Consider the following 12,801-nt stretch of genomic DNA (forward strand, 5'->3'; position numbering starts at 1 on the left):
TGGGCTTGCTTTAAAGCAGGGCGAAGAATTTGCCCACAGTTTTAATGTAAAACCGATCAAATGTATAGAAGCTATGTTGACGAAGGTCACGCAGGACATGGAAGCACTAGAAAATAAGAAGAGCAATTATAACAGCATATTCAAGGGCATACTCAAACAGCACATCAACAAAAGGAGAAGGAAAAAAGAAAACCGCAGAAAGTCAAATGAAAAAAAAAGAGGAAGCGGACTGAAAACAACGTCCAACGAGTTTATGGAATCTGTGTTGGAAACCCGCTAGGAAATGATCTTCCACAATGCCTTGTGTACCCTCCTAGAGCAGCCGTCCCGGAAGAGTGTATTAAAGTTGAGGATGTTGCCACGTCGTTATTTAGAAGAGATGGGCCATACGTCACACAGCTCTTGGAAGGGAATTATTTCACCAATGCTGCAAGAAGCAGAATCACCACCAACCCTGAACAAGAAGTCAAAGATTATGTTTACACCTTCATGTACCCTGAAGAGTACACTCTGACGGAAAGCATTGCTGCTTCTTGCAGCATTGGTGAAAGAGACTCCCATAGCAGCACAAGCGGCGACGAAGAACTCGACGACAGCGAAGATGATGAGTGCCAGTGAAAGTTGCATTCGAAAATAACAGTGTTAAATACTTTGTTTCAGTATCTACAAATGCTTTTTGTCGCCAAACGTTTTTTTAAAGCAGAAGGAAAGTTTGTAATAAATTTGTATCCTGCCTTCTATGTTTATTCTATAGCAATTTTTTTGATATTCAGACATTATGCCATTTTAAAGTTTTACTAAAATATTTCACATGACCCCCCCTTTTTCCCTTATTTTTTTGGGATGGCCCCCCCTCGAAAGCCATTTTTTTCGCATGGCCCCCCCCCAAATCCCACCAGCCCCCCCTACCTTATAAAAAATGAACGGTCCCCTAGAAGTCATCTCACGTAGAATTTTGATGAAGGTGATGTCTCCTTGAAGAAGTTTTGTGCAATTTTCAATGTCTTTTTTCTACATTATAATTGTGCAGGTTCTCTAACTGACGACTAGAACAGCAAAATTCCAAGTTCTTTATACTTCTTAGTTTCCTCCAAAATAGATGGCAACAAAAACGTATCATCGTTTTTCTACCCAAATTTGCATTAACCATGCAAGTTCTACTAAATAAGTTTAATTATAATTCTAAGTCATACGAAAGACATTTTCTCTCTTTAAACGAGCCGGACTCAGCTAGGTAGTGTCAAGAAAAAAATAGCAATTTTCTCTGTTTGGAAGCGCTAAGAGTTACGATCTTGTAATGCCAACCAGAAGATCAAAACGTTTGGTCTGCATCTGGGATCGTTAACATCTTTGTTTTTTCGCGGTTCATGGCACTTGAGGAGTTTGCATTCTTTTAAATCCATGTTCAATAGAATTTAAGCGCACCCAAACAGGGGAAAGACTTTTAATTGTCAGTTACACTCTACTCAAGAAGATATTTGATAAAAATACACGCTAAAAATAAGGTTTCGACCATTCAACGGTCGTTCTCAAGTTAGGTTCAAGAGTTTACGGAGTCATTTTAATGAATTTTAAAAGTGGCCTGCATTGAATCTTTTCATAACTTGTAGTGGTTTATATAATTTCTCCCGAGAAAATTGTGGTATCTCATAATTTCAGATAATGCCTAACTAAATAAGGGTATGGGAGCAAACTTTTTGAGGTATCGAAGAGTGATCAAGGAGTTGTTTTTGTCACCTAGGCGAGAAAATTTAAAACGTGAGCGGTATGTTTGGCTTACCGCTCATGTTTTAAATTTTCTCACCAACCTAGGTGACACACAATAACAAAAGCATCTTTCTTTTAATGGTTAAAAAAACAAAATTGTTTGCTTTGCCAAAATTTAGAAGCTTCCGAGGCAGCACTTCGGCTTCTTTGAAGATTGGCGAAATTTTGGCAATCCGCAAAAAATTGGCGAGTTTGAAACTGGGGGTCGCACTTATTTTACGCTACTTGATGACAGATTTATTAATTATACAAACCTAATATATTGTCGATTTGTTTTTCAATCGATAACAATCGATATTCCTGAAGACAAGAATTATCGATTGTTATCGATTTTTGTTAATCGATAGCAATCGATAAAGAAGTTTTTCTCTGAGTTCGATTGTTGTATATAGTGAGTAGCGTAGCCAATCAGAGAATGGCATTCGTGATAGAACGCTGGTAGATTTATACTAAAACTGGATAGAAACAACGGATGAGAAAAATGTACACGAATAGTCCGAAAATATGAAACGTTGCGTAACCGAAAATACCAACTGGCGAAACTAATTATAATAAGAAATATACACGGAATAACGGAAATAACGGGGAACAAAAGGACAAACACGTGAAGTCAACAACAAAATTGAGACGCCGTGACTACACGAGGTAAAACAACCGTGAAAGATATAGCCTCTTCCAGGCGTTCAGTTAGTGTTGGCGCAGCACGAGAAAACGTAGCCTGCGAGCAGGCTCACCTTTGCGTCACACGCGGGAACGGCGAAGAACAGCGATCCGGCGGGAAGGAGTCGATTTCGCGCTTGCGGCTGGTGCTCCAACGTGAGCCTGCTCGCAGGCTTTAGAAAACGAGGGAGCGAAATATAGGAGAGAGAGGCCTGGCTTTGAACTAACTGATCGCATGTAAGAGGCTCTGATCAAAGACATAAAAATAGACAAGAGAGCATGATCTAAGTTGGATTTTCTTTCAGTATTCATTGCCACATCACCATTCTTGTCGTTCATTTGATTGTATTTCATGATCCTGACTTATACTTTTTTTAAAATTTTACTCATACATTATAATATTTATTTAAATTTTAATTTACGTTGAATACCTGCAAATTAGTCGGTGTATCATTTTGTCATGTGATATCACACCTAAATTACACAATATACGGCCTTATGAACGGACACGTACCAAGAGGATTAAGTAAGTATTACCAGAAGCATATCACCTAGTCTAGGTGATATGCTATATGATAACTTGTATTTTATTGTATCAGTATTGTGTTCCCAGCTGTATACAGTAGCACATTAGACCTACATTGTACGCATCGTTGACTTTGGAGTTAAACGCGCGAGTGAAATTCATGAAAGAAGCTCGACCGAACTGACTGAACTTAACAGTTGCAGCTCAGTTGTTAACGTGTTAGAATCACGTCTGAACATTCATCGAGTCCCGTTTGCAAGCGGTCCAAACATTACAAGTCTGACTAGACTCTGTGTTCGACAAAGTCACTTTTGAGACGTTTCAAATATTTGGCGGGTATTCTAAAAAAAAAAAAGTATTGTTTTTATGCCTCAGTCATATTTCTCAATCATGAGTAGCTTTGTAATTCTGCTGTCCATGAGTTAAGTTTGACATTCATACTCATTTGTAAATAAAGTCACAACTAGAAAACTAGAAAAAACCAAATAATGAATAATTACGTGTAAATTCATGGCGCGATTAATCAGTTTGCTAATTAAACAGTTTGATGAGAAGAGGTAAGTGCGTGATACAAATAGGCATTATCAATTTAAGTAGTTGGCGCCAAAATTCACTTTCTCTAAAAGAAATATTCATAAGCTAAGGAGTGTGGCATTTGCTACTTCAGTACTTGACTTGTTTATTAACTCATCTAGACGCTGCATATATGTTTGATATGAGTAATAATAATAATAATAATAATAATAACAATAATAATAATAATAATAATAACAATAATAATAATAATAATAATAATAAACTAATATTTTAAGAGGAGGCCTCCAATCACCTAAAGGTGGTTTTCAGGAGCGTCCTCTAAAAAATAAAAGTCTAGAATATATATTAAGTGTCTAAAATGCAAAAGTAATAAAAGCTAAAAACGTTATTTGGCTCTTCAACCGGGAGCCATTCACGGTAAATCGTTTACCGATAAAAAATACGAAGCAACACGCTACAGCTAACCGATGACAAAAGACGATAATTCTGTTCAGTGTCGCTTCGTTCAGCCGAATGGAAAACAGTTCTATGATACGTAGAGGAGACAAATGATACAACAAATAGTGGAGGGAGCCGCCAGCAATAAGCGAGTTTATTTACAAGAATCTGAGACACGCTGAATACAGGTTACAAGCCAGAGAATATAAGAAAATGTCACACGCTCTTTTAAACAAAAGGCACAAACAGCCTCGAGTAAACTGGTCGGCGTCAAGTGGTGTGATATTTCTAAGGAGGTGTATATAAAGGTCTAATTATCCCAGTGGAACTAATGCAAAGCAACCTAATTAAAAACCGAAAAGCAATACTTTTTAAAAAACACTCTTCTTGCGTAAGAGTGTCCCAGCTCGGTGGACAAATGGGCAGCATTTAAGACTATTCTACCACCTCGTCTTTGTACGTGTTCCACAAGGTCATCAAAGTGAAAAACTAACTCAGTATTTTTAACACTACCTAGTTTCAAGTTACGCTTTCCGCTCAGTTGAAAAGGGCGAGGCAATTATTCAAAAATTAGTCACCAATAAGTTCCACAGAGGCGACATGCTTCGCAGTTCCTCAATGGAAGCAATAACCGTGAAACCAAAAGACAATCCTGTAAATCCAGTGACTGTAACGGTGAATATTCAATCAATTTTAATTTTTCCACATTCTGGTTGTCGAGGTCATTCATGACTAGACATCTTCTACAGCTCGAGAAGACCGAAAAAAGCGACGGGTGACTGCATAACCGGCAGTTCGTTTAAACTTTTATTGCATCATTTAAAAGTTTGTTAGTGGAGCAACCAGTCACTACTTACACACAAGGCGACAATCCTCTACCCCGAGAAGTCATCCCAAGTAGACCTTTGATGAAGGTAATGTCTCCTTGAAGAAGTTTTTTTGGTTTTCAATGTTTTATTTTGCGTTAACAGTGCGTAGGGTCTCTACCTACTACAACGGGAAACTTCCAAGCTCATTATACTTCTTAGTTTCCCCCAAAATAGCATGGTATCAAAAATTTATCAACCATTTTTCTACCGGGAGTACCCAAATTTGCATCAACTGAGCTCTACTAATTAGTTTAATTATAATTCTAAGTCATGAAAATGCAATTACTTCCTTTTAAGGAGCAGGGCTTAGCTAGGTAATAACAACAAGAAAGAGCAATTTTCTCCTGTTTAAGTTTAAAATGCTAAAAGCTACGGTTTTGTAATATCAACCAGAAGATCATGATCAAAACGTTTGGTTTGCATCTAAGGTCGGTAACATCTTTGTGCTTGCATGGTTTATGGCGCTGAAGGGACGTTTGTATTCTTTTAAATCTATGCTCAAGAGAGTTCAAGCGCACCCATGCAGAGCGAATTTTTTATTCAGGTCAAAGTTACACACAACTAAAGGAGTGTTTTGATAAAAATACACGCTAAATAGAACCGCTTCGACCGTTCAACGGTAGTTTAGTTAGATTCAAGAATGGAATTAATATGCATCGATATATCATTATCCAGGTGCTAAAATATGTACATACTGAAAAAAGGATACAATAGACTTCCAATATCAAAGGATATTCAAAAATTACCCCAAGAAAATACGCGCGCTGATTCCAGCAGGCTTGGCTGTGATTGGTCCAAAAATACAATGGGTAGACCCAGGAGCCATAATCGGGGACGGAGACCGTAAGTCTCGGGATTCGCGCGCACCTATGATATGGGACAATTTTTCCATTTTTAGAACAAACTGCGCCATCCTGACGTCATATATCCGCGCGGATTCACGCACATGTCAGGGGCTCTCGCGTGGATATTGTCACGTTGCGTGATCAAATGGTGAGAGTTGAGAGATTCTCTTGCGTATTTTTCACAGCGATGGCAGGGAATAAGGCGGGGAATACGAACCAGGGCGCTTATATGTAGTTTTATGCTCTGAGCTAACGGAAAAGGTGGGTTTTTTAGGGTCGAAAAAAAGACTTCAATCCCGCGCTGGGAATGAATACTAAGATCTGCTCACGCTAGTTGTGAGCTTACGCGTATGTTTTTGCGTTTGTTCTGTCTTAAGAATATAGCGAGAAAACTCTCTACTCTGGTATCGAGTTAATTTGTGAGTTTCTCAGACAATGGTTCGTCGTAACAAGTGAAGTGAAGTGAAGTGAAAGACTTTATTTAATGAGGGTGACCCGTGACAGTAACTTAAGTTACTGATAAACTTGGGGCCCTCAGCTTGAAATAATTAGAATGCCAAAAATATATTATTTACAATAAAATGCTAAAATACGATATTATTTACAATAAAATACCAGGAGCCATAATCGGGGACGGAGACCGTAAGCGCGCGCCATTTCAAGTATTGGGGTTGTCCCCATGATATGGGACAATAATTCTATTTTTAGAACAAATTGCGCCATCACCTGCGGCACACGCGCGTGCATGCTGCGAGAATTTTTGCGGATGTCGCGCGGGGGAAATGGCGTCCGAAATTCCCGAAATGTTTCATGTTTTTGCCCCACAACTCAACGCGTTTACGTCTGTTGGAGTTTTGCTTAAGTATTTTCCTCGTAAGCTGCTCCAGTTTGAGTGAAGTAAGACAGTGTCGAATTTAGGTATGTTCCGCTGTAAGCTTATATATATCGCTGACCAAGTTGTGTTCCGACTGACGCTTCTTTTACATGAGCTGTACATTACTCCACTTTAAATTTCACATATGTTGAAGATTAACAGCTTTTCCATTACACAGCAAAAAACTAGCTGGATATATTTAGATATAGCAGAGCTTCAGGACTTCATAGTTTCATAGCTCCTCTTATCACACGCTTGCGAAGAATTTCTCAGTCTATCGCGACCGAAAAGTAAAACAAAATAATTGCTAGTTTGAGTTTCGCTTGAATTGTAAGCAACGCTTGATGTTTCATCGAGGCTTAATAACTTTACGTCCTTAGATACTGCTCAGTTTTATTCGTGTAAAAATCCAGTAAATTCTCTGTTGTCGATGAATGAGAGCGCCCGCCGATGCGTGTTTTGTACAGTCAGTAAACATGACAAATTGTACTTCCGCCGCACTTTCGTGTGAAAGCGTACATCGAACTCAAACAATAGCTCTATAGTTTTTAAATATGTTTAAGATTGATAAATGTTTGAGAACATATGAAAAGCTAAGCTGGAAATATGTGAATAAAGCAGAAACAATCAGCAAAGTTACGATGACGCTTTCTTTAATCAACTTGGAATAACGATTTCGATTTTGTTGATCGAGTTATAAAAAATCCTTGTCTATTTTCATTTTCGCAGTGTAAAACTTCACTATGGTTATGTTGAAGAAACACACACGATGTTAGTAGCCTTTTTTTGCATTCGTGAAATTTGTTGCAGCATGTCAACACAAAAGATAACGAAAGAAATCTTTGTCAAGATTTGTTGACAATTGAAAACACCGACTCGGACTTGAAAGTGCACGAGCTGCACTATGCAAATGAGCTAATTGTACGCGTCAGACTTTCCTTTCAAAAACCTTTGCAAACTCACCAAACAAGCAGAGACAATAAGAAACCATCAAAACAGGTTTTGGTTACGATTAAACATTGTCTGAGAAACTCACATATTAACTCGATACCAGAGTAGAGAGTTTTCTTGCTATATTCTTAAGCATACGCGTGAGCTTACAACTAGCGTGAGCAGATCTTATTATTCATTCCCAGCGCGAGATTGAAGTCTTGTTTTCGACCCTGAAAAACCCACCTTTTCCGTTAGCTCAGAGCATTAAACTACATATAAGCGCCCTGGTTCGTATTCCCTGCCTTATTCCCCTGCCATCGCTGTGAAAAATACGCAAGAGAATCTGTAACTCTCATCATTTGATCACGCAACGTGACAATATCCACGCGAGAGCCCCTGACATGTGCGTGAATACGCGCAGATATATGACGTCAGGATGGCGCAATTTGTTCTAAAAATAGAAAAATTGTCCCATATCATAGGTGCGCGCGAATCCCGAGACTTGCGGTCTCCGTCCCCGATTATGGCTCCTGAAAATACTTAGTTAAGTTACTATTAAAAATGGTTACAAATAATAAACTGGACTTACAATTTCAAACATACTACGAATAATAAGAATAATAACAAAAACCTGTTTGATGGTTTCTTATTGTTTCTGCTTGTTTGGTGAGTTTGCAAAAGTTTTTGAAAGGAAAGTCTGACGCGTACAATTAGCTCCTTTGCATAGTGCAGCTCGTGCACTTTCAAGTCCGAGTCACGGTGTTTTCAATTGTCAACAAATCTTGACAAAGATTTCTTTTGTTATCTTTTGTGCTGAGATGCTGTAACAAATTTCACGAACGCAAAAAAGGCTACTAAGATCATGTGTGTTTCTTCAACATAAGCATAGTGAAGTTTTACACTGCGAAAATGAAAATAGACAAGGAGTTTTGATAACTCAATCAACCAAATTGAAATCGTTATTCCAAGTTGATTAAAGAAAGCGTCATCGTAACTTTGCTGATTATTTCTGCTTTATTCACATATTTTCAGCTTAGCTTTTAATATGTTCTCAGACATTTATCAATCTTAAACATATTTAAAAAATGTAGAGTTATTGTTTGAGTTCGATGTACGCTTTCACACGAAAGTGCGGCGGAAGTACAGTTTGTCATGTTTACTGACTGTACAAAACACGCATCGGCGGACGCTCTCAGTCATCGACAACAGAGAATTTACTGGATTTTTACACGAATAAAACTGAGCAGTATCTACAGACGTAAAGTTATTGGGCCTTGATGAAACATCAAGCGTTGCTTACAACTCAAGCGAAACTCAAACTAACAATTATTACTTTTCGGTCGCGATAGACTGACAAATTCCTCGCAAGCGTGTGACAAGAGAAACTAGGAAACTATGAAGTCCTGAAGCTCTGCTATATCTAAATATATCCAGTTAGTTTTTTGCCGTGTAATGGAAAACCGGTTAACCTTCAACATATGTGAAATTTAAAGTGGAGTAATATACAGCTCATGTAAAAGAAGCATCCGTCGGAACACAACTTGGTCAGCGATATATATAAGCTTACAGCGGAACATACCTAAATTCGACACTGTCTTACTTCACTCAAACTGGAGCAGCTTACGACGAAAATACTTAAGCAAAACTCCAACAGACGTGAACGCGTTGAGTTGTGGGGCAAAAACATACAAAATTTCGGGAATTTCGGAGGACATTTCCCCCGCGCGACATCCGCAAAAATTCTCGCAGCATGTACGCGCGTGTGCCGCAGGCGATAGCGCAATTTGTTCTAAAAATAGAATTATTGTCCCATATCATAGGGACAACCCCAATACTAGAAATGGCGCGCGCTTACGGTCTCCGTCCCCGATTATGGCTCCTGGTAGACCAGTGATCGCTCTCCCAGTGATCCAGCTGTGGTGTGGGGCAAGGAACGCGGGCTCACAAAACGACTAGTAATCGAGCTTAAGGTCATAATCGCTTGCCGATATTTACATGCCTTTGATAGCCTCTACGGGCGATCAGTTAGTTCGACTGAATCAGGCCTCTCTCTCTTTTTTTTGCTTCGCCGTTTTTTCGAGCTGCGCCCCCACCAACTGCGCGCCTGGAGGCTGGGCTATATTTTTAATCCTAGGTTGTCATGCAATAGTTTATCTCGATTTTTATTAAAGTTATAGTTTGTGCATGTAGTTTTATAGGCGTTTCAGGAAAGCACAGGTTTATGGAAGAATGAAAAAGTCTTGTTTGGTTTAATTTCCTCGGCTGTTTTGTTTGAATCAGAGTCTTACGTTTTTTTTTTAATACTTTCGTTTTATTCCCTAGGTCCACTGGCGCATTGTAAATATTTACACCGACCGACTATGGACACTGTCAATGGAAACGGATGGAAAAGACATTGGTCATTTGATAGAACCAAATTTATATTTCAAGCATTTTACTTTTTCTTTCTGTCTGCATACTCCATGAGGTTTTTATATCTTCCTATCTATCTAAAACAGTTGGGACTCAGTGCAAGTTATGTGGGAATTCTTTCAGGAGTGATTCCTTTTGCACGCGGCGCGGGAGCCCCAATTATAGGATACGTAGCGGACGAAACAAACTCAAGAAAACTTGGTTTTCTTGTTAGCCTGGCGTTACAATCATTAGCGCCTGTGTTCCTACTGATACCACGACCTTCTGAACCGGAATGTCAATTAAGAGTTGCCATGGAAACACCAAAGCATCCCTACAACAAAACTTGGATAGAGAAGACTAGTGATCAAGAAGATACTGGGCAAAGTCAAGAGCTGTTGAAAATTTTCCTTATTTTTTTGGTTCTCTTCATTGTCACAGAATTCATTGCCGCACCAACGAAAAGTTTTGCAGATTCAGCTCTTTTAGAAAACCTCGACAGCAATTCGACTAACTATGGAAGTATTAGAATGTGGGGAAACGTTGGTCAAATCATTCTTTATTTGACAGTTTCACCTGTAGCAAAATCCAACACTGTTAGAGTTTGCGGCGTTATTCAGGATGATTACGGACTAACAATGTTCGCTTTCTCGACTATGATGCTGGTCGCCTCTGTAATGGGTCTAATGATAGACTTCAAACAGGATGAATTAAGGACAACAGATTCGTACACAACCAAGACGAAAATACAAGAATCATCCCTAAAAGATGTCTTGTTAAACCTTCATAGCATTGCATTTATCGTCGTTATTCTTTACCTTGGGATAGTTGACGGCATTTTTAACAATTTCATGTTCTGGTATCTAACTGATATCGACCCATCTCAAGCCACGTGGGTTATAGGCGTGGCTGGAGCAAGTCGTAACATCGCAGGCGCATTTTCATTTGGTTCCTCAGGAATCCTAATCAGAAAATTAGGATGTTTAAACACAATTAACTTGTCTCTTGCTATCTATGTGGCAGCTTTCGCTATCTATGGACTGCTGACAAACCCTTGGTTAGCCATCATTCCCGAAGTTATGCAATTGCTCGCGTACGGTGTTTCCATGCCGGCTTGCATTGTGTATTTTAAAGAAAGAACACCCGAGGAATATTCAGCAACAACACAAGGTGCGTGTAACAAGGGAAAAAGAAAAAAAGAGAAACTAAAATAAAGTGAAATATTGATATGTGGTATAAAAGGCCAAAACATTTTCTAAAATAGAAACTTTTACAGAAACAAGGCCTCGTATAGCTGATTCAACCACAGTGATCCTCAGAGATAAAAGCTTTTCATGATTGTACATAGTTTATAATGTTCTATTATTCCCGAAGATTTCAAATGGGCAATGACCCTGTCGACAATATAGCAATTAATTTGTTGGTTTTTAAATAGTTAGAAAAAATTTTCTTTTAAAAATACCGCAATGATTTGATTTGAGCCTTTAATTGTCCCTTAGCTTTTTGAAGTACGGCGAAAAATATCACAAAGAAGTCCATTTCGTTGCTTTCGTTAAATATATAGTAAAATCGTATGTTGATATTTCTGAAGAAGGTTTACCAGATGAGTCAAGTGGCCCATCAGGCCGCCGCCTATTTATCCGCTTTCCTTAAGATGACGTGGCTAGGAGTGTTTCTATTCCCTCATGAACGGGATATTAGTCCATCGCAGGTTTACCCTCCACCCCCCCCCCCCACCCCCTTTCTCTCATTTATACACCTGGCTGGATAGAAGCACTGGGAGATTTTTAAAGTGTCTTGCCAAAGTTCCCCGGCCAGGGCTCGATGCGGAGGCGAGCGTACTAAACATGACGCCACTGGGCCTCCACTTCACCAGAAAAGGCGTTAATATTTTTATGATCATTATGCACTTACAGTTTCGGCTCGTTTTTCAATTTGCAGGCATTGTATTCTCTTGTTACCTTGGTATAGGTTTTGGATTAGGATCCATGATTGGTGGGTTCCTGGTAGACATCATTGGAGGGTCGTGGACGTTCCTGCTGAGTGGAGGAGTAACAGCGATCGTGCTCGTTCTATGTGTTCTTTCTTTGGCGATAACAAAACTGCTTAATCGAATGAAGAATAACAAGGTGGAAAGAGAAACAGAGGATTACGAGTCGAGTTAGACAAACTTCAACTGTTCATTGAATAAAATATGTACTTCTCTCAAGTAATCCATCTACCTTTTTTGATGAAAGAGCAGTTCATTTGACAGTTCATCATCTATTTTTCACATTTACAAACTGACCTTACTAGTAAGTTCTATAAGGTGTTTAGTGGAAAAACTATATGAAAAACTCGATCAGTTACCGGGGTGCTGTACTTTGGAACACTGTATGCAGGTATTATACTAATAATTTCAAGCAACACTATGCCATAAATATATGTTATAAATAAATAATAAGAAAGCTAGAAAAGACGTTTTTTTATTAAACAATTAGACTTCAATGCGACCTTGATTCAAACGCAAGGCAAGCACGCAACGGATTTTACGTTTCACTAATGAATACGTATGTAATTATAATCGTATCTATAACAAAATTCTTGGTGATTGGTTCTCTGCGCGCCTCTTTGTCACGTAATCGACGCGCGATCATATGGGTGTCCAATTACAGGTATCCAATTTGAACAAGCATTTAGTCCTATTACCTATTAATTATATAGGATCCAAAAACAGATGGACAAGGCAAATACTTTATCTTCTAAAGTACAGTATTTCTCACTTCGCTTTGCTCAGCACGTCACAGGTCAAACACTTTAACACACGTTTTTTGCTTCTTTGAGTGTTCTTGTTCTGATTATTCTCCCTCATCTCGAGTAAATCAGTAGCATCTATCTCTGGAAACCTAGCTGAAGACTCCATTTGAAAGTTTAGACGTCAAAAAGGTGGAGAGAAAAGTTAGGAAATTCCGCCATTTTCAA

General features: G+C 38.8%; 1 protein-coding gene across 1 annotated transcript; it reads left to right on the plus strand.

Moving 5' to 3' along the window:
* Nucleotides 1-9,809: 9,809 nt before the first annotated feature.
* On the plus strand, nucleotides 9,810-12,137 carry LOC145483581 (major facilitator superfamily domain-containing protein 6-like). Its single transcript, XM_081462116.1, has 2 exons — nucleotides 9,810-11,010; nucleotides 11,782-12,137. Exons 1-2 carry the CDS (start codon nucleotides 9,810-9,812, stop codon nucleotides 12,003-12,005), a joined length of 1,425 nt encoding a protein of 474 aa, XP_081318242.1. The 3' UTR covers nucleotides 12,006-12,137.
* Nucleotides 12,138-12,801: the final 664 nt, after the last annotated feature.

This window comes from Orbicella franksi, chromosome 4 (assembly GCF_964199315.1).
Source record: "Orbicella franksi chromosome 4, jaOrbFran1.1, whole genome shotgun sequence".
NCBI classification, from domain to species: Eukaryota; Metazoa; Cnidaria; class Anthozoa; order Scleractinia; family Merulinidae; genus Orbicella; species Orbicella franksi.

What these genes read in the sequence shown, in the direction of transcription:
- LOC145483581 (XM_081462116.1), top strand. Translation starts at nt 9,810, where the DNA reads ATGGACACTGTCAATGGAAACGGATGGAAAAGACATTGGTCATTTGAT. An exon ending in ATATTCAGCAACAACACAAG is followed by an intron (nt 11,011 to 11,781) that starts GTGCGTGTAACA and finishes TTCAATTTGCAG; the next exon opens with GCATTGTATTCTCTTGTTAC.